Source organism: Oncorhynchus mykiss, chromosome 5 (genome assembly GCF_013265735.2).
Source record: "Oncorhynchus mykiss isolate Arlee chromosome 5, USDA_OmykA_1.1, whole genome shotgun sequence".
NCBI classification, from domain to species: Eukaryota; Metazoa; Chordata; class Actinopteri; order Salmoniformes; family Salmonidae; genus Oncorhynchus; species Oncorhynchus mykiss.
Window position 1 is genome coordinate 30,784,339 of NC_048569.1, and position 26,163 is coordinate 30,810,501.

General features: G+C 45.4%; 1 protein-coding gene across 2 annotated transcripts in view; it reads left to right on the forward strand.

Annotated features, from left to right (window-relative positions):
* Positions 1–26,163, forward strand: part of LOC110522910 (pappalysin-1-like) — a 113,745-nt gene that overhangs the window by 42,485 nt on the left and 45,097 nt on the right. For both annotated transcript variants that reach the window (XM_036977271.1, XM_036977272.1), the window contains exons 8-10: positions 6,529–6,657; positions 6,772–6,863; positions 10,116–10,312. In XM_036977271.1, coding sequence (XP_036833166.1) covers positions 6,529–6,657; positions 6,772–6,863; positions 10,116–10,312 — 418 coding nt within the window. The remainder of the gene's footprint in view (positions 1–6,528; positions 6,658–6,771; positions 6,864–10,115; positions 10,313–26,163) is intronic.

The following is a 26,163-nucleotide window of genomic DNA, read 5'->3' on the forward strand; positions in this document are numbered from 1 at the left end:
GGAAAAATATAATTTTAGGGTTAGCGGTTAGGGTTACAATTAGGATTAGGGTTTAGGGGTTAGGTATAGTTTTAGGTTTGGGGTTAAGGTTAGGCTTAGGGTTCAGGTTAGCATTAATTTTAGGGTTAGGATTTTGGATGGGAATCAATTCTTTGGTCCCACAAGGATAGCAATACAAACTGTGTGTGTGTGTGCATACGCGCCTATGTGCGTGTTCTTTAAATATCTGGCACGGGTATGGAGTAGGTTGTAATACTGTGTTTTTCTGTTAGTGAGTGATCGAGAGCACGTGTGTCCATGCATTCGTGTTTTTGTGAGTATGTATGCTTGTGTGTTTGTTTGAGCGTATGTGTGCGTGCGTGCGCGTGTGTGTGTGCGTGCGTGTGTGTGTGTGCGTGCGTGCGTGTGTGTGTGTGTGTGTGTGTGTGTGTGAGCTCAGAGGTGTGAGTAATACCAAAGAAATTCAGAAATGAATTGGACTTGATGGTCTATGTGGTTCTATTAACTGGCATTCTATAACATCTTCCCTGTTATTCTGTCTCCTGGAAAATCCTCTCCAAACATGAACCAGCAACTCTCATGATGATAACTGACCATTAAATCAAGCACAATCAAAACCAAGGCCAACCACATGCATACAGTATATCTCCTGATTCCCTTGGCACATTCATTGTAGGGTGTCCAATCAAAAACTCATCTTTTGACCAATGGGTAAAATGATATGTTAGTTGTGTAGATAATCATCTAAGAAAACCAATGGTTCAAACCGCATGTCTCTATCATAATCCGTTCAAAACAAATTGGAGTGTCTACCCTTGTAGGATGGCCAGGATTAGGGTGACTAAATCAACGGAGGCCAGAGAAATAAAGTTGTCAAAAATCTGGAAAATAGCAAGGCGTCAGCTAGGCTGGAAGCTGTGTGAGAATTAAGGCTTACTGTTGAACTCGTCATCTTTCTTCTCAAATCCGGAAGACATAAAACTATATGGAGGTAAGATGGATATCGATTTTGAGACATGATATTTTCATATTTTAGTATACCCTATTCACCCTATTCATATTAATGCCAAGTTCCTGTTATTGTTTTATGAATTCTCACAAAAACAAGCTTTTCTCTGAATAGTCAATGGAGCACAGAGCGTACAGCAAGCTTTTTATTTTCAAAACCTTTGACATTTAATTCAGCTCGTGTCATGCTAATTTTGCTATTTGCAACCCTTGGAAACAACTTGGAAGACGACGACCACAAAATGTAAAATCCTCAAAGGTTTCAGCGAGAAAGCTGCACCACTTTGTCAACAGAGCCCGGTGCTATTATCGAGTGCATTATGTTACGAAATCCGACTTTTTGGATACCATGTTAATGATACGTTAGAGAAAGACCCCACTGAACAATTCAGAACATGAAGAATCATATTTGTCTTGGTAAAATGTATTTTATAACATTAGGAAGTGAAATGCCATCACCACTGGGCAGAGTGGGTGGACACCCTGTTTATTGTGTCGTAGGCTACAGTGTTGAGATATCCTGCTGGCTCGGACCGCAGAGAGCACACTGATGCGGAGCTATGCAGCTGGATGTTTTTTTAACTCCAATCTTGTTTTTGGCCTGCGCGGGCCATATTGTATTACACCCAATGAAAGCGGTGCTGAAGCCCCTCGCCAGATGTTTGTTTGTGTCCAAGTGTCCTCGGTTTGGGGCGGAAGGAGAGGTGTACAGCTGAGTATACTGTGGCCCCGTGGCTGTTCCCTCACCTCTATACCTAAACAGACACAGATGCACAAAAGGCATACATACACACTCACACATACTACACACACACACACACACACACACACACACACACACACACACACACACACACATAAACAGAACCACACACATTCTGCGGTCACAGCGACCAGCACGCCTTGACTTTTTGTTCGAATGTGAACTCACTTTGTCTGTCTTTGTGGAGCGGCTCCATAGATATATCACTTACAGCACAACATAGTAGGAGGGGGAGAGGCAGGAACCCATACAGCCAGTAGGGACAGAGGTGTGGAGAAAGAGTGTGTGAATACTGTGCCATTTTCCTGAATATCCTGCAATAGAAACCTACTGTAACAGTCATACCCACCCTCACCCTGCTCATTAATCAATCAAATTGATTTATAAAGCGCTTTTAACATCAGGCGATGTCACAAAGTGCTGTACAGTAACCCAGCCTAAAACCCCAACAGCAAGCAATGCAGATATGGAAGCACGGTGGCTAGGAAAAACTCCCTAGAAAGGCCAGAACCTTGGAAGAAACCTAGAGAGGAACAAGGCTCTGAGGGGTGGCCAGTCCTCTTCTGGCTGTGCCTGGTGGAGATTATAACAGAACATGGCCAAGATGTTCAAACGTTCATAGATGACCAGCAGGGTCAGATAATAATAATCACAGTGGTTTTAGAGGGTGCAACAGGACAGCACCTCAGGAGTAAATGTCAGTTGGCTTTTCATAGCCGATCATTCAGAGTTAGAGACAGCAGGTGCAGTAGAGAGAGAGTCCAAAACAGCAGGTCTGGGACAAGGTATCACATCCAGTGAACAGGTCAGGGTTCCATAGCCGCAGGCAGAACAGTTGAAACTGGAGCAGCAGCATGACCAGGTGGACTGGGGACAGCAAGGAGTCATCAGGCCAGGTAGTCCTGGTGCATGGTGCTAGGGCTCAGGTCCTCCAAGAGAAGAGAGCGAGAAAGAGAGAGAATTAGAGGGAGCATACTTAAATTCACACAGGACACCGGATGAGACAGGATAAATATTCCAGATATAACAGACTGACCCTAGCCCCCCAACACATAAACCATTGCAGCATAAATACTGGAGGCTGAGACAGGAGAGGTCGGGAGACACTGTGGCCCTGTCCGACAATACCCCGACAATACCCCCGGACAGGGCCAAAAAGGCAAGATATAACCCCACCCACTTTTCCAAAGCACAACCCCCACACCACTAGAGGGATATATTCAACCACCAACCTACTACCCTGAGACAAGGCCGAGTATAGCCCAAAAAGATCTTCCCCACGGCACAAACCCGAGGGGGGCTCCAACCCGGACAGAAAGATCACCTCAGTGACTCAACCCACTCAAGTGACGCACTGAAGAGGACCAGTAAGCCAGTGACTTAGTCCCCGTAATAGGGTTAGAGGCAGAGAATCCCAGTGGAGAGAGGGGTACCGGCCAGGCAGAGACAGCAAGGGCGGTTCGTCGCCCCAGTGCCTCTCCGTTCACCTTCACACCGCTGGGCCAGACTACACTCAATCATAGGACCTACTGAAGAGATGAGTCTTCAATAAAGACTTAAAGGTTGAGACCTAATCCTAAGGAAAGTAAGGAGGCCTGCATCTTGTGACCGTAGCGTATGTGTAGGTATGTACGGCAGGACCAAATCGGAAAGATAGGTAGGAGCAAGCCCATGTAATGCTTTGTATGTTAGCAGTAAAACCTTTAAATCAGCCCTAGCCTTAACAGGAAGCCAGTATAGAGAGGCTATCACTGAAGTAAAATGATCACATTTTTTGGTTCTAGTCAAGATTCTAGTAGCTGTGTTTAGTACTAACTGGAGTTGATTTAGTGCTTTATGTAGCCAGAAAGTAGAGCTTTGCAGCAGTCTAATCTAGAAGTGACAAAAGCATGGATGAATTTATCTACATCATTATTGGACAGAAAGTTTCTGATTTTTGCAATGTTATGAAGATGGAAAAAATCTGTCCTTGAAACAGTCTTGATATGTTTGTCAAAAGAGAGATCAGGGTCCAAAGTAACGCAGAGGTCCTTCACAGTTTTATTTGAGACTACTGTACAACCATCAAGATTAATTGTCAGATCCAACAGAAGATCTCTTTGTTTCTTTGGACCTAGAACAAGCATCTCTGTTTTGTCTGAGTTTAAAAGTAGAACGTTTGCAGCCATCCACTTCCTTAGGGCTGAAACACAGGCTTCCACGGACGGCAAATTTGAGGCTTCACCATGTTTCATCGAAATGTACAGCTGTGTATTGTCAGCATAGCAGTAAAAGTTAACATTATGTTTCCGAATGACATCACCAAGAGATAAAATATATAGTGAAAACAATAGTGGACCTAAAACTGAACCTTGAGGAACACCGAAATGTACAGTTGGTTTGTCAGAAGACAAACCATCCACAGAGACAAACTGATATCTTTCCGACAGATAAGATCTAAACCAGGCCAGAACTTGTCCATGTAGACCAATTTGGGGTTTCAATCTCTCCAAAAGAATGTCGTGATCGATGGTATCAAAAGCAGCCCTAAGGTCTAGGAGCACGAGGACAGATGCAGAGCCTTGGTCTGATGCCATTAAAATATAATTTACCACCTTCACGAGTGCAGTCTCAGTGCATTGATCATACAGAGCCTTTATGGACCTCTCTTTGTAGGTTACTGGAATTTGTTCTTATAGGACTGAACTCAAACTGATGCGTAAAACACACATTTTGTCAATGGGACGTGTGTGGAAAATCAAGTTCCACACACAGATCTTAAGTTAGGATTCATCCTTAAATGCTCTTGGTTTTTCTAGGGCCAATAGTCTTGGCCACTCTATCACTACTCTAGGTCAGTGGGCTGAAGGTCTATTCTCTGAGTATGTTTGTAGAGATGTGGTGTCAGCTTAAGGCTTATTCTCTGTGTGTGTTTGTAGAGATGTGGTGTCAGCTTAAGGCTTATTCTCTGTGTGTGTTTGTTATCGATGTGGTGTCAGCTAAAGGCTTATTCCCTGTGTGTGTTTGTAGAGATGTGGTGTCAGCTAAAGGCTTATTCTCTGTGTGTGTTTGTAGAGATGTGGTGTCAGCTTAAGGCTTATTCTCTGTGTGTGTTTGTTATCGATGTGGTGCCAGCTAAAGGCTTATTCTCTGTGTGTTTGTAGAGATGTGGTGTCAGCTAAAGGCTTATTATCTGTGTGTGTTTGTAGAGATGTCGTGTCAGCTTAAGGCTTGTTCTCTGTGTGTGTTTGTTATCGATGTGGTGCCAGCTAAAGGTTTATTCTCTGTGTGTTTGTAGAGATGTGGTGTCAGCTAAAGGCGTATTATCTCTGTGTGTTTGTAGAGATGTGGTGTCAGCTAAAGACTTATTCTCTGTGTGTGTTTGTAGAGATGTGGTACCAGCTAAAGGCTTATTCTCTGTGTGTGTGTTTGTAGAGATGTAGTGCCAGCTAAAGGTTTATTCTCTGTGTGTGTTTGTAGAGATGTGGTGTCAGCTAAAGGCTTATTCTCTGTGTGTGTTTGTAGAGATGTGGTACCAGCTAAAGGCTTATTCTCTGTGTGTGTTTGTAGAGATGTGGTGCCAGCTAAAAGCTTATTCTCTGTGTGTGTTTGTTATCGATGTGGTGTCAGCTAAAGGCTTATTCTCTGTGTGTGTTTGTTATCGATGTGGTGTCAGCTAAAGGCTTATTCTCTGTGTGTGTTTGTTGAGATGTGGTGCCAGCTAAAGGTTTATTCTCTGTGTGTGTTTGTAGAGATGTGGTGCCAGCTAAAGGCTTATTCTCTGTGTGTGTTTGTAGAGATGTGGTACCAGCTAAAGGCTTATTCTCTGTGTGTGTTTGTAGAGATGTGGTGCCAGCTAAAAGCTTATTCTCTGTGTGTGTTTGTTATCGATGTGGTGTCAGCTAAAGGCTTATTCTCTGTGTGTGTTTGTTATCGATGTGGTGTCAGCTAAAGGCTTATTCTATGTGTGTGTTTGTTGAGATGTGGTGCCAGCTAAAGGTTTATTCTCTGTGTGTGTTTGTAGAGATGTGGTGCCAGCTAAAGGCTTATTCTCTGTGTGTGTTTGTATAGATGTGGTGCCAGCTAAAGGCTTATTCTCTGTGTGTGTTTGTAGAGATGTGGTGTCAGCTAAAGGCTTATTCTCTGTGTGTGTTTGTAGAGATGTGGTGCCAGCTTAAGGCTTATTCTCTGTGTGTTTTTGTAGAGATGTGGTGTCAGCTGAAGGCTTATTCTCTGTGTGTGTTTGTAGAGATGTGGTGCCAGCTAAAGGCTTATTCTCTGTGTGTGTTTGTAGATATAGTGCCAGCTAAAGGCTTATTCTCTGTGTGTTTTTGTAGAGATGTGGTGTCAGCTAAAAGCTTATTCTCTGTGTGTGTTTGTTATCGATGTGGTGTCAGCTAAAGGCTTATTCTCTGTTTGTGTTTGTAGAGATGTGGTGCCAGCTAAAGATGTATTCTCTGTGTGTGTTTGTAGAGATGTGGTGCCAGCTAAAGGCTTATTCTCTGTGTGTGTTTGTTATCGATGTGGTGTCAGCTAAAGGCTTATTCTCTGTGTGTGTTTGTAGAGATGTGGTGCCAGCTAAAGGCTTATTCTCTCTGTGTGTTTGTAGATGTGGTGCCAGCTAAAGGTTGCTCCCCTGTGTGTGTGTGTGTGTGTGTGTGTGTGTGTGTGTGTGTGTGTGTGTGTGTGTGTGTGTGTGTGTGTGTGTGCGTGCTTGCATGTGTTTCCGTTTTATCTGTGGCAGGACAGCTAAAGTTTTAATCTGTGTGTGTCTTTAGGGACGTGGTACCAAGCAGTGTGTACACCTACCAGGTCCAAACCATCTCAGCCCGCAGTGAGAGTGAACCCTCCCCACCCCTCACCCACCTGCTTGGGGCACCATACTGTGGAGACGGACGCATCCAGAGGTAACGTGTGTGTGTGTGTGTGTTTACATGTCTGCGTGCTTGCGTATGATTGTTCTCCCAGTAACAAACAGTCTCCTGTCTGTCTGTCTGTCTCCATCTCTCTCTCTCTCTCAGGGCCCAGGGAGAGGAGTGTGATGATATGAACTCCATGAATGGAGACGGCTGCTCCAGCCAGTGTAAGAAGGAGCCCTTCTTCAACTGTGTCGGTACGTCCTCCTCAGCACCATCAACATTTTAACCATTATAGTTATTTGTCCCTAGTTAACATATTAGTTATACGGTATGTCACTTATGGTGACATATTTTCTAAATGTCACGGACACACAACCAATCGGATATGAATAACCGTTATTTAACACAGTGGCTGGTTCTATGTCTCAAAATGAATAATGTCCACAGCTGACACATTATGCATGCTTCAAAAGCTGATTCATTGGTAAGACACAGAAGAATACAATTTCCATCCCCATTGAGATCTCTATGAGGGCGGAGCTACACAGACACATTTTACTTTCCATTCCAATTTGACGATTTCACTGGTCCCTTGAACTTAGCAAGTTTATTTTGATTGGCCAGCTGTTACGGTAGTTCCTGTGCCTCTTATCGGTAGGAGGACTCTCCAGTGTGCGTGGTTGAGAGGTGTATGAGTTGTGGGGAGATGTGAGTAACATGCTAGTCACACGCTGGCTCTGTGAGTGACAGCGGCGAGGCATTCGCTAGTTTCACATCTGTGTCTGGGACTTGTCCAAAGGGCTTGATGCGTTTCTCATAAGAGCAGATGCCATTGTGTATCATGGTCATGTTGATGATGTCTCGCTGAGAGTCTGGGAAGGATTGTCCTTTGAAGAGAGAATTAACAACTTCATTCAGTGGATTGGATCCTCTGGCGTTCTCGCCAGTCACTGTTTGGTCAATAGATGGATGATTTCCTGTCCTCCTTCGAGTGACTATTTTTCTCTTCCTCTCCTGTTTTTTCATACAATAAAAAGTCCCATTGTGTCATAGCTGATCTCGCCTCATCGAGTGATGTGTTTGTATGAGCATGCATGCACATGTTTGCATGAGCGTTTGTGTGTGTGTCTCACAACCCTCGTGAGATCGCTGGCCGGCACGGCAGCGTCGTTTTACGTTGACCGCAGCGCTCTGGGATGTGTGTGTGACTGCCTGACATATTCCTAGTTTTTGTGTGGAAATCGGACACTATAATGAAGGGACCTTCTGTCTGTCGGTCTGCCTGTTGAACGAGCGGCTAACACAGAGCATGGTGCAGCCTGACGTGCTCTCAGGCTAGGGAGAAGGGACAGATACAGAATACATACTGTTGCCATAAGGGAATAAATTAAATGTGTATAGGCTGAGGAGGGAAGTTGACTGGGTTCCCTTGTTGAATAGAGTCATGGTACAGCTTCACAGAACAGCTCTCCTTCTCTCTGGCCTCCCCCTCTTTATCTATCTATTCCCAATGTTATTCAGCCTCCTTCTACCTCCTTGTTTTCCTCTGTAACCCTTTCTTTCTTCTCCTCTCTCTTCTGGTTCATCAATTTTATCATTGTTTCCCTCCTGAACTCAATCACCTCTTCTCTCAGTCTCTCAGTCTCTCCTTCTCTTTCTCTCTCTCTCTTTTTCACTCAGTTTCTTTCTCTCTTCCTCTCACACCTTTTCTCTCTCTGCCTCTCACTCTCCATCCGTTTGGAGTGGCAGGAGTGCATTCTATATGCCCCCTCTGCAGCCCCTCGTTTCAACATCGTCAGAGCAGAGTACAGCACTAAGCGGAGCAGAGCTGGGGAGGGCTGGAATTTCGAGGAGGCCCAGCCAACTTGGCACAGAATGCCGCCTTCCCCTTAACTGGAACCCCGATACTGAGAGCACACGCACAACCCAGCCTCCTCTAGCCCAGCTCCAGCCCTAGCTCCAGCCCCAGCTCCAGCCCCAACTCCTGCCCCAACTCCAGCCCCAGCCCCAGCCCCAGCCCCAGCTCCAGCCCCAACTCCAGCCCCAGCCCCAGCTCCAGCCCCAGCTCCAGCCCCAGCTCCAGCCCCAGCTCCAGCCCCAGCTCCAGCTTCAGCCCCAGCCCCAGCTCCAGCCCCAGCTCCAGCCCCAGCTCAGCTCCAGCCCCAGCTCCAGCCCCAACTCCGGGTGGGATGTCTGGGAAAGCCATACTGGTGTATCCTCCTGCCTGGTCTCGCTCTCTCAACTCTCTCTCTCGCCCCCTCCTCTCTCTCTAAATAAAACAGAAACGATCCTAATCTGTCAAGTTCATCAGATAGTGTTACGCTCCTGGAGGCCCTACTCTTTCCCAGCCTTCCCCTGCAGGAGAGGGCACCCCTTGAGTGTTACTTTATTTATGCAGACATCCCATTTCTGTCAACTGAAACGAAAACAATGATGGGAGACAAGCAAGGGAAAGCTGGAACTGCTGAGAGGGCAGAGAGGGCAGACATGTTTACACTCTGTGAGAGGGGAGGGGGAGGAGGTGAGAAGAGAAGGAGGGGAGAGAGATGGATTTTAAAATACTCTGTTGATACATTGTACTCTTAGAGAGAAACTGATGTTATGGTGTGCAGCAATGGAGTTGCATCTTGTGGGATGTGTTTGCCACTCACTGTTGGTCAGTATCTGAGAGAACTGTCTCTGTGTTACCCAAGATGCCTTGTGTGCTTGAGGAAAAAGATCCCTTCGATAATGGACTCGTCCACTTACCAGTCCTCAAAGCACACACTCTAACAAATATATATATATATTCCATTTAGCAGACGCTTTTATTCAAAGCGACTTCAAGTCATGCATGCATACATTTACGTATGGGTGGCCCAGGGAATCGAACCCACAACCCTGGCAGTGTAAGCACCATGCTCCACTAACTAAGCAACAGAGGACTACACGGTCAAACATTAAACATGTGATAAATGTACCTGTTTCTCAACTTTGTAAAGTGGGGTTCTTCCTTGTGACACAGCTGGCCTATCAAAAGAGTTTTAAAACCATAAACAGATCAAAAGTTCTGAAAAAATGTATAGTGTAAAATACCGACCATGCTAAAAGGGCTTATTTAAACAAATAAAAGCGTTTTATCCTAAACAGATAGCATCTCTAGCTTCCTCTATCCCCATGTTGAATGCTCTCTACCAAATAGTTTTAGGACCTCATGAATAAAGCAGGAATAATCGTTGAGGTGTGGTACAGTAGTGAGTGTGGCCTAAACATCCAACACATGACAAGACAATATCAACTATTAGCAAATGCAGTTGATAGCTAAAGTGCAATGGATAAGCTATGATATATATATTGCGTAATCTGGGCCCAGTACAACAAGTTCATTGACATCAACACTAACAGTTTTGAAACCGTTTTCAAGTTCATTCACATACACACATTAACCTCCACACAATCCAAACGGTTTAAGAGCGAACATTAAGATTGAATCTCTTCACTCTTCTCTCTTCTCTCCCGCCCTCCAGAGGAGCCCAGTATGTGTTACTTCTACGACGGTGACGGAGTGTGTGAGGACTTTGAGCGGGAGACCAGCGTGAGGGACTGTGGCCTGTATACCCCCAGTGGCTTCTTGGACCAGTGGGCCACAGCCGTGCACGTGTCCCATCAGGAGAGTCTCTACTGCCCTGGCGAGGTGGCTGCCGGCTATCCTGCTGTCACTAAGGTACTTCCTTCAAATTATTACAAAAAAATGTTTACCCCTTTTTCATTGTATCCAATTGGTAGTTACAGTCTTGTCCCATCCCGTACGGACTTGGGAGAGGCATGCGTCCTCTGAAACACAACCCAGCCAAGCCACACTGCTCACCTAACCCGGAAGCTTGCCGCACCAATGTGTTGGAGGAAACACTGTGAACACAACACAAAGTCAGCGTGCACTGCACCCGACCTGCCAAAGGAGTCACTAGTGTGAGATGGGACAAACGCTCCCCTAACCCAGACAACGCTGGGCCAATTGTGTACCGCCCCATGGGTTTCCCAGTTGCGGCCGGCTGCAACAGAGCCTGGACTTGAACCCAAGATCTCTAGTGGCACAGCTAGCACTGCAATGCAGTGCCTTAAACTACTGCGCCACTTGGGAGGCCCAGGTACTTCCTTAATGTACATCCTTAATCTACGCCACATCACATTATAGGTAGTGTTCAATAGGGCACTCAACAGAAAACATTTGAAACACTTTGCAGCAAAATTTGATGTTTGTTATTGGTCCAGGTAATCCTCCATTTTCAGCACCAAGTGGTTTTAACAATGACATGGTTTTCCATAAGTGGTTATGACAGACAGATAATGGTAGCCAATGTAATGTGTACATGCCACCTCACATTACCTTGTTGAATATTTTTGGTATTATTTAGCTACTTATGAATGTCTGTATCTGTTACTGTGAGCAGAGTCTATGTTCAGGGGCTTGTAAGGTCACGAAGACAACGGATGTCTACACTTCACCTTGACAGGCCCCCATGATGTCAGCATTTTGTTTGGGAAGTTTATTGCGCTTTCTCATCTCAGAAGTCTCCAGCTTTTCTTTTTTGGGGGGAGGAAACTGAGCCCGAAAAGCTCTTGAAAACGTTATCTGATTCATTTTTGGCCCCGGGGTGTTGTAAAGAGAGAGCTGTCTGTTGTCTGAGGTGAAGTTTATAGCTTTCATTAATGTAATGCTTATGGAGGACAGGAGAAGATATCATTGATTCCACTCAGAGACTCTGGGGCCATTGATCTGTTGCTGTCTTGGGACACAGGGAATCACTGAGTGCCAAAAACACACTACACAGAGAACAACTGCATTAGGTTCTGTCCTATTGAACCTCTCTCTGCTCTACAGGCCGTTACCACAATGTTATTAGATTGGATATAATGATTAACAAAGTGTTATTTAATTGGAGGCAGGCTTATTAAGGAGCCCACAAAAGGGCAACGTAACTCATGTTCTAGAGCGGAAAAGCTTGATCAGGTTCCACCTCAGAAGAATGACGCAGGTTACTTATACATATTAATGAATTCGGGGTGGGAAGGAACGTTGTGGTGATTTCTCCCTTCAAATAGGGCACTGACAAGCTTTCAGTGTAGCTAGCTAGCATGCTAACCTTATCTCGCTAGCTAGCTATCTTGCTAACCTTATCTAGCTAGCTAATGTTATCTGTTGTTGCTGTCTTATTTACTTTTTACTACAACATATTCAAAAGATTAGCCAGCTTGCTAGGGATATGGCTGGCTATGGCTGGAGCTGGGTTTGTCATAAGCATTTAAGGGAAACCATTTCCAACAGAAACTAGTATCTTTGACTTCACCAATATAGTTGTGGCATTTTCCATAGATTGTTACTGTGAATCAGCTAAAGAAATAGTATTAAGATGAATCTCCGGTAATATGGATAACTGTTGAAAGGTTGACATGCGCTTTTCTATATTGTATTGGACACGGAACGTGCAACCTTTGGCAGGTAGGCTGCTGGCAGGCTTTGGCTGCAGTACAGAAAAGCCTAATCAGCCCGTGCTCATAGTTCTCATAGGGGAAGAAATGATAGTCTACAATGACTTTGCTCACGATGCACACCACAAATGACAACACCCTGAGCACATCAGACACAAAACACCAATACAAATGTGACAACAGCACAACAAAATAGATAACCAAGGTCCTTGAATTTTCTTTTGCAGCTTCCTTTTCATTATAGGACAGACAATTGTGGTTTCTAGCTGCACCAATCAAAGCAGTGGAGTGTGTAGTGAAACAGTAGTGAATGGTAAAAACCATTCATCTTGGGGCAACGGGGGGAGAGGGGTTCCAAAATGAAATCATATCACGCAATTTTACAATTTCTAAAATGATCATATATATTTTTTAATACAGACTAGCAAAAAAATTATAGCAAATTGACAAATGATGCAATGGATTATGATAACTTTCTGGTACAAAAGTGGAGGCGCAAAAACATACGTTTGAATTTGCTCCATGGCTCAGGAGGCCAAGTGGACGCACGGCTGTTTGGCTCAGCTCAGTCGCAAAGCAGTTTGCAGCTGTTTCTGATTAATAAACAATGTCATAAAATCCAGCCCTGAAGCGAAATTTAGTCTGGAAATAATTTTCACAGTATATCATAAGAAAACACGACATTGACACAATTTCCATGAATGTCCCACTTCGGATTTCCCAATTCAAGTCCAAATATATCATACTTTGATTAAAACAATTACTCATTAGCTAGGTTTCTTCCCAATTGGCGGCAGATTTTCATGCAAATATTCTAAAATCTGCATAAGCAAAATATGTACATTTTCCCTCCAGAAATGTATTTACATAAAATGGATTTGTTGCGGATAAAAGTCTGTGCATGATGACGTAGTGCACATGAAAATTACTTTTGCAGTTAAATTCCCATGTACTGAATAAAAAATACAAGTTTAATGGGGTTCCATCGCATTTTCAACTCACTGATGGTTTTGTCACACACATGTTTGCGTTATATACATAGCAAATGTGCCAAAAGCTCAAAAGCTCATCACCTTGCACTTTCATCACCTTGTTAAGTTCATCATCATTTATTTCATCTATAGCCTAAGAAACTGTATGCTTTCCTGAGTCACAATGAGGAGAACCATGCAACATATCATATTACTTCGATATGATGGCTATTATATCAAGATTTTTGCATAAGTGTTTCCACTGATATTTCTCACATAATGAAGTTTACCGACACAATATGATCCCACCTTCTCTAGAATATTTTGTTTTGTTGACATTTTGAGGGAAACCTGGTTATTGACTTAAATCATTGTGCAGCATCGTGAGTAACTCAGAAAAAAAAGGCCGCTGTTGTGGTACTTTAATGTGTTATATGGTTGGACATAGTGAAAAAAAAATGGACTGGTATGTAATGGACATTTTTGTATTATTTGTATAATATTATACTGTAAGTATGTATGTGACAATTTCTGCCCGATTGACCGAGATCTTACTATAAAGCCAAAACAGCATTTCAAATAGACAGGAATCATCTTACAGACTTCAAAAAGAGTGGCATACATCCCACTGAAACGTTTGGGACTAGAAGCACTTCAGTGTGGTCCTTTCTAGCTCAGTTGGTAGAGCATGGTCCTTGTAAGGCCAGGGTAGTGGGATCAATTCCTGGGACCACTCATATGTAAAATGTATGCACGCATGACTGAGTCGCTTTTGGATAAAAGTGTCTGCATATATTCATGTTTTCAGAACCGTTTTTGCACAAAGTATGTAATTGAGTCTACGCAGTGTTTTCAATACAGAGAAAGGTGGCCTCTCAATACAAGTGTTGAGCTCCTTTTGTGACGTCAATGTTCATACTATCTACACGAGCTCACAGCTCGATGCGTGTGAGAGAGGAGACAAAGTGTGTTCCCACCAATGTAGTTGCATAAGAAGCTATTTTCCCTGAAGACCCAGCAGAACAGCACACGTGCTCCAGAAATGATTTCTACTGTGAAGAACACAGTGCCCTGGGTCAGCTTGAGATGGTATCACTGCCAAACTGCAAGGCCACCTACCGTAGGCTACACACACACCATCACATGCACACACACTCACACTGTACGCATACACACGCATACACCATACAACAACATCTGACGCTATCCAGGAACATCAGCAGCTACAGTAGCAGCATGTGTTCACCCTGAGTTAAGGACCTTGTGGTTTCAGTGTCTTAAAACACTTGGATGAAAAACACTGGGTTTAGTTGGGTTCATCTGACATGCCTTTACTGTTGATCGTTACAGTAATGGCTACTTTTCAGCACATGCTTCCTCAACCTGTCAGACTTCCTTCAGACTCCCCGTGCCCAGCTCCTGACGCACCTTTAGGGTGATCCTTCATCCAGACGTGGCACGCTCACACTCTATTTGATCCTGGCCTGTGCGCTCAGAGATAATATCTCCCCCAGTCAAGATGACAATAAAGCTGTCTCACAAAATTACAGTACCCAGCTACCTCTTTGTATGGACTGCACGCCCCACACACAATATCCCCCGCCTTCCATTCTCTCTCCCCCAAAGGTGGGCACAGGAGATGACATGTTCTGATTTCCTGTCTACTGTAACCAGAGCACCTAGGGTTTATTGGTACCATAAGCAACTTCCACAGACTCAAGTTTGCTCGTTACAGTTTTCCCTCCATGCAAGGCTGATTGGGGCACTATCCAGTTCTGCTTCCTGCTGAAGGTTGCTACTGCACTGTACCGAAGCAATGTTGTTCGCCCTTAACTATACACATAGGTGTTTTTGGCAATGTTACGTGCTGTAACTAGATAGTTACACACGGGTGTAACATCTACTTTTCCAGCGATGTTGCTGATACATAGACTTTATTGTTTTCTTTCATGACTTTTCCATGTTTACTGTTTAGTGCAGATTTCACTTGGACATAACAGGTTTACCAGAAACCTACAGTTTCCCACTGTACCATATACATTCTATTTACACTTTGAGGCTGAACTTCACATGGCATGGCTCAGAGCTGTGAGGTCATGGAAACGAGTTTGGGGCATGGAACCATGGGCGCTTCTGATCTGGATCTTCAGTGGTACAGTGCCTTGCGAAAGTATTCGGCCACTTGAACTTTGCGACCTTTTGCCACATTTCAGGCTTCAAACATAAAGATATAAAACTGTCTTTTTTTGTGAAGAATCAATAACAAGTGGGACACAATCATGAAGTGGAACGACATTTATTGGATATTTCAAACTTTTTTGACAAATCAAAAACTGAAAAATTGGGCGTGCAAAATTATTCAGCCCCCTTAAGTTAATACTTTGTAGCGCCACCTTTTGCTGCGATTACAGCTGTAAGTCGCTTGGGGTATGTCTCTATGAGTTTTGCACATCGAGAGACTGACATTTTTTCCCATTCCTCCTTGCAAAACAGCTCGAGCTCAGTGAGGTTGGATGGAGAGCATTTGTGAACAGCAGTTTTCAGTTCTTTCCACAGATTCTCGATTGGATTCAGGTCTGGACTTTGACTTGGCCATTCTAACACCTGGATACGTTTATTTTTAACCATTCCATTGTAGATTTTGCTTTATGTTTTGGATCATTGTCTTGTTGGAAGACAAATCTCCGTCCCAGTCTCAGGTCTTTTGCAGACTCCATCAGGTTTTCTTCCAGAATGGTCCTGTATTTGGCTCCATCCATCTTCCCATCAATTTTAACCATCTTCCCTGTCCCTGCTGAAGAAAAGCAGGCCCAAACCATGATGCTGCCACCACCATGTTTGACAGTGGGGATGGTGTGTTCAGCTGTGTTGCTTTTACGCCAAACATAACGTTTTGCATTGTTGCCAAAAAGTTCAATTTTGGTTTCATCTGACCAGAGCACCTTCTTCCACATGTTTGGTGTGTCTCCCAGGTGGCTTGTGGCAAACTTTAAACAACACTTTTTATGGATATCTTTAAGAAATGGCTTTCTTCTTGCCACTCTTCCATAAAGGCCAGATTTGTGCAATATACGACTGATTGTTGTCCTATGGACAGAGTCTCCCACCTCAGCTGTAGATCTCTGCAGTTCATCCAGAGTGATCATGGGCCTCTTGGCTGCATCTCTGATCAGTCTTCTCCTTGTATGAGCTGGAAGTTTAGAGGGACGGCCAGGTCTTGGTAGATTTGCAGTGGTCTGATACTCCTTCCATTTCAATATTATCGCTTGTGCAGTGCTCCTTGGGATGTTTAAAGCTTGGGAAATCTTTTTGTATCCAAATCCGGCTTTAAACTTCTTCACAACAGTATCTCAGACCTGCCTGGTGTGTTCCTTGTTCTTCATGATGCTCTCTGCGCTTTTAACGGACCTCTGAGACTATCACAGTGCTGGTGCATTTATACGGAGACTTGATTACACACAGGTGGATTGTATTTATCATCATTAGTCATTTAGGTCAACATTGGATCATTCAGAGATCCTCACTGAACTTCTGGAGAGAGTTTGCCTCACTGAAAATAAAGGGGCTGAATAATTTTGCACGCCCAATTTTTCAGTTTTTGATTTGTTAAAAAAGTTTGAAATATCCAATAAATGTCGTTCCACTTCATGATTGTGTCCCACTTGTTGTTGATTCTTCACAAAAAAATACAGTTTTATATCTTTATGTTTGAAGCCTGAAATGTGGCAAAAGGTTGCAAAGTTCAAGGGGGCCGAATACTTTTGCAAGGCACTGTAAACAAGGGCAAGGGCCGCCCACCAGCCAGCAGCCCCAGCGCATCGTGGGTAACTATGTTTGATGTCAGGTAGTGTGGGTAATGGTGGAAAGCTCCTGGCTCCAAACAATCTTGTTATTTTCTACCACGCTTGTTGTGTCCCCCACCGTGGTCGGGGCAGTGTCGGGCCAGGTGGGGTTTCAACATTGCAAAGGGACAGGGAGGCAGGGTGTGCGGGGACCAGAGGGAGAGAGCTAGTGATAGGAATCTGTCAGGATGCACGAAAGGAACAACAGACGAATGGAGGACGAAGGCACTTGGGATGATTTTTACTGGTTATTCATGGAATCTGACTGGGGTTGCGGAGGGTGTATCTACAGGCAGGCCAGACGCACACAGGGCAAAATATGTCTGCACCTGGTTAGATACAGTAAATTAACTTCTTATAGGAAGTTCAGGGCAAACTTTTGCCAAGCAAGTCGATGGTGGATCATTCTCATCCACACATCTGCAACACTGAGCTAAATTCTGGCAGCTTCCTTCTTCTCTCCGTTTGGGTGAGCAACAACCTTCCAGCACCAGGCCATACATAAGTACAGAAGAAACACATCATTCCCCTGAAGACACATGCACTGTCTGACAGTCTGGCCGTCAGGGCCAGAACCAGGCTGAGAAATGATATAACGCTGCATGCAAAGACTTGTACTTAGGAAACAAAATATACACACTGCCACTGTGTGTAACAGCTGAGAGCTGAGTAGCCTGCAGTCTTTCTTCTTTCAAGAAGAAATCAGCGATTCAGAGTGACACGCATCTATCAGAGGGTCACTGAGCGTGGCTACCGGGCTCGCCTGTTGACTTTTATAGCCCCTCGCCCTGTCAGAGGGCAGGGCCCACGCTCTGTTTGATTTTCTTTCCTAGTTTTTTTTCTTCTCGCCGTCAGTTTTATCATGTCGGTTGCACAGTGTACCGGTTGTGCAGGAGGGTAACTTACTCCATCCAGAATGAATGTGGAGGTGGCGCTCCATTGAGATGTCTTGCACTCTGAGAATGTGTAAAGGGCACACGGGATGGAGGGACAGACAGACGAAGACAGAAGTCAATAGAGAGAATGTGAGAGAGAATAGGAAAAAGAATGAGGCACAGAAATAGGATGTGAGACAGAGACAGACAGAGAGAAATAGAGTAGGAAAGAGAGGGAGAGAGACGGACATAGAGAAAGAGAGAGTAGGAAAGATACAGGGAGAAAGAGAGAGTAGGAAAGGGAGAGAGAGAGACAGACAGACAGAGAGAAAGAGAGAGAGAGATGGACAGAGCAAAAGAGAGAGTAGGAAAGGGAGAGAGAGAGATGGACAGAGAGAGAGAGTAGGAAACATACAGAGAGAAAGACAGTAGGAAAGAGAGAGAGAGATGGACAGAGCAAAAGAGAGAGTATGAAAGACAGACAGACAGACAGACAGACAGACAGACAGACAGACAGACAGTAGGAAAGAGTAGGAAAGAGTAGGAAAGAGAGAGAGACGGATAGAGAGAAAGAGAGAGTAGGAAACGGAGAGAGAGACGGACAGACAGAGAGAAAGAGAGAGTAGGAAAGAGAGAGAGACGAACAGAGAAAGAGAGAGTAGGAAAGGGAGAGAGAGACGGACAGACAGAGAGAAAGAGAGAGTAGGAAAGAGAGAGACGAACAGAGAGAAAGAGAGAGTAGGAAAGGGAGAGAGAGACGGACAGACAGAGAAAGAGAGAGTAGGAAAGAGAGAGAGACGAACAGAGAGAAAGAGAGAGTAGGAAAGGGAGAGAGAGACGGACAGACAGAGTAGGAAAGGGAGAGAGAGACGGACAGACAGAGAAAGAGAGAGTAGGAAAAAGAGAGAGAGAGACGTACAGAGCGAAAGAGAGAGTAGGAAAAAGAGAGAGAGAGACGTACAGAGAGAAAGAGAGAGTAGGAAAGGGAGAGAGCAGCGCGGACAGACAGAGAGAAAGAGAGAGTAGGAAAGGGAGAGAGCAAGGCGGACAGAGAGGAGAGGAAGAAGGCAGACAGTGTTTCTTTGTACTGTGTGCTGTGCTTTCGTCACCAGCTCAATTCCCTTCACTAAAGACCTCAGACAGTTAGTTAATGGATTATGTCTGCTGTCAATTTGATCCTAGCGAATAATGTCTACACCCAGTAACACAGGGAGGAGCAACGCTTCAGATGTGCATTTTATGGAAAATGCCATGGCTTAGAATTAACATTTCAGAACAAATAATGGACACTAATGCATAAATTGGCAAAACCCCAGTTTCACACCACAAGGACAGCCCTTATTTAATTATTTGAAACAGATTCAAAGTCATCACAACTCTGCTTTTTTATTTAATTAAAATACCATACAGACACAAGAGATGTAATTAATTTAAGCATGAAGACAATTTGAGGGTTGATAAGTGTTAATGATGATACCAATCTGCCTCCTTGCACATTTGAAATGTGTTTCTTGGCCAATTCATCTGTCGTGCTAGCTTCATATTTCCCATTGAGGAAGTGGTACGATGTTAGGGTTCGCCATGTATAGATGCATATAGAAGACCAGTGTTTGAGGGTCTGCTTTGGGAAGTTTACGTACATGAACATATGTTTTTGCTTCCCATGGAACACATGCACGCACGTTCACACACACACACCACACACATCACATACCGTCCGCACAGTCTGTCCAGCAGCAGCTACAGTAAGTCGGCCATGCTTCATGTAGGATTATAGTCGTGGTCCCCAGAGGATTCATTGTACCACTCCTGTCTTTGTGCAGCACAACACAATGTTCACACAGTAACACCATGGGATATTTATTTTAGCTGGGTTAATTGGTGAATTGGGCTTAGTGCTAGCAACCAGCAACACATATTACAGTAAACCATTTAATGGTGAGCCAGGTGATTTCTCAGGGGATGGATGCTGCCCAGCGATCTCTGACGCAACCCCGGTCCAGAGCCCTAGAGAGCCCCAGTGTTTTATCATGGATCCCAGGCAGACTACAGGATAGTAGCAGTCCACTGACGCCGCAAATAATCACCAGCATATGATGCTGAGCCCAGGCGTTTAGCACGTTAGACCATGTATGTGCACGGGCAGGGAGCTATGGATCGAGATTTCTTCTCGCTGGCAACTAAGACGGTGTGGTCCCTCAGGTAACTCATCGTTGACTAGAAGAGGAGGAGAGAAGAACATGAGAGAAGAGGAGGAGGAGGAGGGGAAAAAAGTGCCTGGCTAGTAAAAACAAGGAAACAATCACCGTGGTTTTGTTCCGAGTCCCAGAAGTGCAGTGTGCGCAGGCAGCAACACACACACCAAAGCCCATCCAGTAGCTAACAGCTCTGTGCTCTCGGTGAGGAACTACAAGGAAGGGCATGTTTCCCTCACACTATAAACCCACTCCAAACCACACTCCTCGTCAGGCTTGCGGCCAGTGACATAAGCATGTGGTAACATTAAAAAAGCCCTGAATGGCGTTCCGACGTTCTCCTGTTTCAATTATCATTAAGGGGACCATCTGGTAACCCCATCAGGTCGGGTTCTAGAGGTATCAGCAGCCCTCATTTACATTTCAAGCTGTTAACACGTAGGTTTTGGCCGCAGGGACGAGTGTTGGACGTGTTGAGTGAGGGACATTTATGTGCCAGTGGCAGCCTGACAAAGAAGGCCATGCCCAAGGAATCCATCGCCATTCTGAATCCATCTGCGATCGGCTGGTTGGCCTGGCTCTGGTGCACCCACCCACCCTGGTTCTGTGGTCGTAGCACCAGCCACTGCTTAGGTCTTGACAGATGAGATCAGGGGAGTAGGTAGACCACACTATTACTTTGCCCTCAGCTCACTCGCTGGGCTGCGGCTAGAACATGGCCTCCTCTCAGTAGGCCGTATAAGCCCCGTTATTAGCTTGGTAAGCCAATGGGACGGTGTGCCTGGCGGTAAGGGTGGGGTTGGGGAGCCGTGTCTCCTCGGTGACAGGACATTACCTCACACGTCAGGCGCTTACCAGCATTCCGCTAAATAATGGCGGTTTGAACCTCGCACAGGACTCGACCCGCAAATGTCTCACAGATGCTCGCTTCTTCCGCCCTGATGGAGCTCTTATTTATGCTAACTTTCACAAAACAAAGCGGGGATGAATGAAAAAAGAGAAGAAAAGAAGCCAAGCAGCTGTTTACTGGATGTGTTTCGATGAAATAAATAAACACATTTGGGAGCCGTGGCCAAATAAGAAACATCCGCTCCCCAAATGTGCCGCAATGTGTGTTGAATCCAGTGTACTTAGGGAGGGGCAGCCGGACATAGAGGAAACCAGCGGTAGTCAGCTAGGGCTAGGGCGCCGTGTTCCAAAGCTGTTCATGACCAATCCAGAGAGGCCAAACAGGGTCACCCCTCGCCCTGAATAGGCCTTTCATAAGCTACGCAGTACACAGGAGCAGAATGTGGACCATTCTGTTGAGAAGCAACATAGATGTTTATGGCTTGATTAGATGTCATTCATATTTATGAATGAAAATATTTGCAGAGAAGTGTATACAAGCATGGGCTAATTTCAACTCATGAACTGAGTCCCAGAGATGCTGCATGTACTCTCCTCTGCAGGATGGCCATGAGGTTAGAGAGAGAGGAACTGTGAGATCACACTGCAGCCAGTTAACATATTGTGAGTGGGCTGCTCTTGGGTGGCTGAGGTTACTGTTGGGTTTGGGGTTACGCTTGGGGCCTCTCCCTCTTTCTCTCTTCCAGCTCGCCTGACTGTGTGTTTATAGCTATAGACCTAGGGTTGGGGTTTTAGGGCCCTCTCTCTTCCATCTTGACTGTGTGTGTGTTTCCGCCTAAGGCTGAGGTTAGCGTTGGGTTCGGTGTTATGGTCTGGGGCCTCTCTCTTCTCTCAGCCTGGCTGTGTGTGACTGGTTGTAGAGGTTAGTGTTATGGTCTGGGGCCTCTCTCTTTTCTCAGCCTGGCTGTGTGTGACTGGTTGTAGAGGTTGGTGTTATGGTCTGGGGCCTCTCTTCTCTCAGCCTGGCTGTGTGTGACTGGTTGTAGAGGTTGGTGTTATGGTCTGGGGCCTCTCTCTTCTCTCAGCCTGGCTGTGTGTGACTGGTTGTAGAGGTTGGTGATATGGTCAGGGGCCTCTCTCTCCTCTCAGCCTGGCTGTGTGTGACTGGTTGTAGAGGTTGGTGTTATGGTCTGGGGCCTCTCTCTTCTCTCAGCCTGGCTGTGTGTGACTGGTTGTAGAGGTTGGTGTTATGTCTCTTCTCCCAGCCTGGCTGGGGCTAAGGCTTCCCTCTGCAGAGGTGATCTAACTTCTACCACTGGCATCCGATCTGAACCGCAGCGGGAAACGCCACAGTAGAGGCAAATTAAGCAATTAAGACCATCATTATGTCTCTGGCTCTGTGGTTTTTTACCCTCTCCCTCCTCCTTCTCTCTACGTCTTTCATTTGGTGGGGGATCATTGTGAGAAACGGTGCTAATAGTCTGTCCTATTTGCTACATTTGAGCGAAACCCTGCTCCATGCTCTCTGTCTCTCTGTCTCTCTGTCTCTCTGTCTCTCTGTCTCTCTGTCTCTCTGTGTCTCTGTGTCTCTCTGTCTCTCTGTCTCTCTCTCTCTCTCTGTCTCTCTCCGTCTCTCCGTCTCTCCGTCTCTCTGTCTCTCTTTCTCTCTCTGTCTCTCTCGGTCTCTCTCTGTCTCTCTCTGTCTCTGTCTGTCTCTGTCTGTCTCTCTCTGTCTCTCTGTCTCTCTCTGTCTCTCTGTCTCTCTCTGTCTCTCTCTCTCTCTGTCTCTCTGTCTCTCTGTCTCTCTGTCTCTCTCTGTCTCTCTATGTCTCTACGTCTCTCTCTGTCTCTCTGTATCTCTGTCTCTCTCTGTCTCTCTGTCTCTCCGTCTCTCTGTCTCTCTCTGTCTCTCTGTCTCTCTCTGTCTCTCTCTGTCTCTCTGTCTCTCTGTCTCTCTCTGTGTCTCTCTGTGTCTCTCTGTGTCTCTCTGTGTCTCTGTCTCTGTCTCTTTCTTTCTCTCTCACTTTCCCTCTCTCTACCACCCTGAATGATTGCCCTGGCCTCAAGAGTCTTCAAATGGAGCCTTCTCACGTAGCTTGCTAAAGCGTTTGGGTCAGGGCTGCCAACATGCATCTTGGGATCTGACTGGTCTAGGCTGATATGACTATAGGGCCAAAGGGGAAGTAGGGCTCTCTGCTTCAGCCAGACTGGGTGAACCCCTACATGGAGGAGACACACAGGAGAATGGCCTCAATGCCAAACCCCCCACCCTCTCTCTCGCTCTCTCTCTCAATTCAATTAAATTCAAGGGCTTTATTGGCATGGGAAACATATGTTAACATTGTCAAAGCAAGGGAAGTAGATAATAAACAAAAGTGAAATAAACAATAAAAATGAACAGTAAACATTACACTCATAGAATTTCCAAAAGAATAAAGACATTTCAAATGTCATATTATGTCTATATACAGTGTTGTAACGATGTGCAAATAGTGAAAGTACAAAAGGGAAAACAAATAAACATAAATATGGATTGTATTTACAATGGTGTTTGTTCTTCACCCTTTTCTTGTGGCAACAGGTCACAAATATTGCTGCTGTGAGGGCACACTGTAGTATTTCAACCAGTAGATATGGGAATTTATCAAAACTGGGTTTGTTTTCTAATTCTTTGTGGATCTGTGTAATCTGAGGGAAATATGTGTTTCTTATATTGTCATACATTAGAGGTTAGGAAGTGCAGCTCAGTTTCCACCTCATTTTGTGGGCAGTGAGCACATATCCTGTCTTCTCTTGAGAGCCATGTCTGCCTACGGTGGCCTTTCTCAATGGCAAAGCTATGCTCACTGAGTCTGTACGTAGTCAAAGCTTTCCTTAAGTTTGGGTCAGTCAGAGTGGTCAGGTATTCTGCCGCTGTGTACTCTCTGTTTAGAGCCAAATAGCATTCTAGTTTGCTTGTTTTTTGTTAATTCTTTCCAATGTGCCAAGTAATTATCTTTTTGTTTTCTCATGATTCAGGTGGGTCTAATTGTGTCTCTCTCTCTCACACCCACAATGAGACTGCTCTTCTAGCCGCCTGTCTGCTCTCGGCCCTCCTTCCCTCCTTTTACCTTAAGTGGTGATTTAAAAACAAAAGCGTGTATCTGCAGACCGGGTGCTCAATGTTGTCTGCTCGTAAGCAGACAGCTGGTCTGAATTAAGGAAAGATGGAGGGGTCGAGGGGGGGAAACACAACAGTACAGGTCTTAGCGCTCCTTCCCCGCTGTTGCTGCTGTGTTGTTCAGGGAAGCATAGGCTTTAGGTGTTTTGCTTGTAACTTCCAAACACCCAGTTTGAGCTGCGCAGAGGCTGAAGGGACGCAGGGGGTGGAATGGAGGGGGGTGCACTATTGGTGTTTGAGGATGAGAAACGGGTACCGTCCCTCCCTCCCTCCTCACCCCCCCCCCCCTTGATGTGACAGTAGAAGGGGTCTGCGGCCACATGGCCTTGTCTTTAGGCTGCTACAAGTGTGAGGAAACCGCAGAGGGCTGACAACACTACTCTCACCTCTTTTATAGGGACTTTTTTATTTTCTCTCTCTCTCTCTCGCTCTTTCTCTCTCTCTCTCTCTCTCTCTCTCTCTCTTTCTCTCTCTCTCTTCTCTCTCTCTCTCTCTCTCTCTCTCTCTCTCTCTCTTTCTCTCTTTCTCTTCTCTCTCTCTCTCTCTCTCTCGTTCTCTCATCCTCTCTCTTGCAACACAGAGACCTAAAATAGTCTCTGGGACTGTCTTTTGTCAACATCTCGTGCGATAATGTTGTAGCAATTTAGTTGATCGGCGCGGCAGAGGACTTTTTTACTGCCATAACAAAGTGAACAAAAAAGGCTCTAAGTTTAGACTCAAGTGTTGTTTCTTCTTTCTCCTTTCCCTTTTCCGACGTACTCTCTCAAGCTGCGGTCTCCGACGATTTATTGTCCAGCATTTGTTTTATTGGTTTATTTTTCCCTGTGTGTTGCTTATGTTAGAGACCTTGTTGGCTGCTCTGTTGTGGTTCGCTCCGTGATGCAAGGCCCCTGCTATGTGGTCCTCTGTGGGCTCCTGCTTTACACCCCCATCACCCCCCCACCCCAACCTTACACACACATATGTATACACGCACACACAAACACACAAACACACACACAGGGTCAGTCCTTGGGAGAGGTTGGGGGTTGTATTTACAACCTCCTAATGACCAAATCAAATGAATGACCAATCTTACTTGGACTAGTCTGACTCTTGCCATTGTACAGGAGGAGGCTGGGGAGTAACAGAACTTTGGAGGCTGATGAACCCTCCTACCGGCATTGCTCTTTATAGGTGTTTGCTTGAGGGCAAGCTTGACGCACAATTACAGTGTGCTAGCTCTGTCTGTCGAAAACTGCAGGGTGTTATAAAAACACAGAGGGGGGTGGGGGACTTCGACTCAGTGCTACCTGTGTTAACATAAATAAGTCATTGGTTGGCTGTCACCTGTGCAATATTCACTCGCCGCTCCAGTCTGCAGCAGGGTGAGGAGCCATAGCAACTCTCAACACAAGACATCAGCAGTGCCCCAGTGCATTGAGAGGGAAGCACCATGAAGAATATCACCAAACAACAACAGAAACGATCAGGTAGCTGGGTCTTCGTCACCTCAGCTCTCTCCTCTGCCTATCCATAACTGTCACCTCGGCAGATCCAGGAGACAGATAGATTACTCCAAGAGCTTCTGGGTAGTTTCCACCACTGCGTCTGGTTCGTCTAGCTCTGGGTGGACGTCTCTGGTTACAGGTGTCTGATTTCACTGGCATCAGGCAATGGGCGAAACTGTGTGTCCTTGTGACTGTGTCTGTACACTCTCCCTCCAGGTAGGCAGGTAGCCTGGCGGGTAGGAGCGTTGGGCCAGTAATCAAAATGTTGCTGGATCGAATCCTGAGATGACAAAGTAAAAATCTGTCATTCTGCCCCAGTAAACCCACTGGTCCCTGGGTGCCGATGCCGTGGATGTCGATTAAGGCAGCACCCGCACCTTTCTGCTTCAGAGGGGTTGGGTTAAATGCAGGAGACACATTTCAGTGGGATGCATTCAGTTTTACAACTAACTAATGTAGGTATGCCTACCTTGGCTCCTGATTGGCACAGCGGTCTAAGGCACTGCATCTCAGTGCAAGAGGTTGCCACTCCAGTCCCTGGTTCAATTCCATGCTGTATCACATCCAGACGTGATTGGGAGTCCCGTAGGGCGGTGCACAATTGGCCCAGGTTTGGCTGGGGTAGGCATCATTTTAAATAAGAATTTATTCTTAACTGACTTGCCTAGTTAAATAAAGGTTCACATTGCTATCTCTAACATGG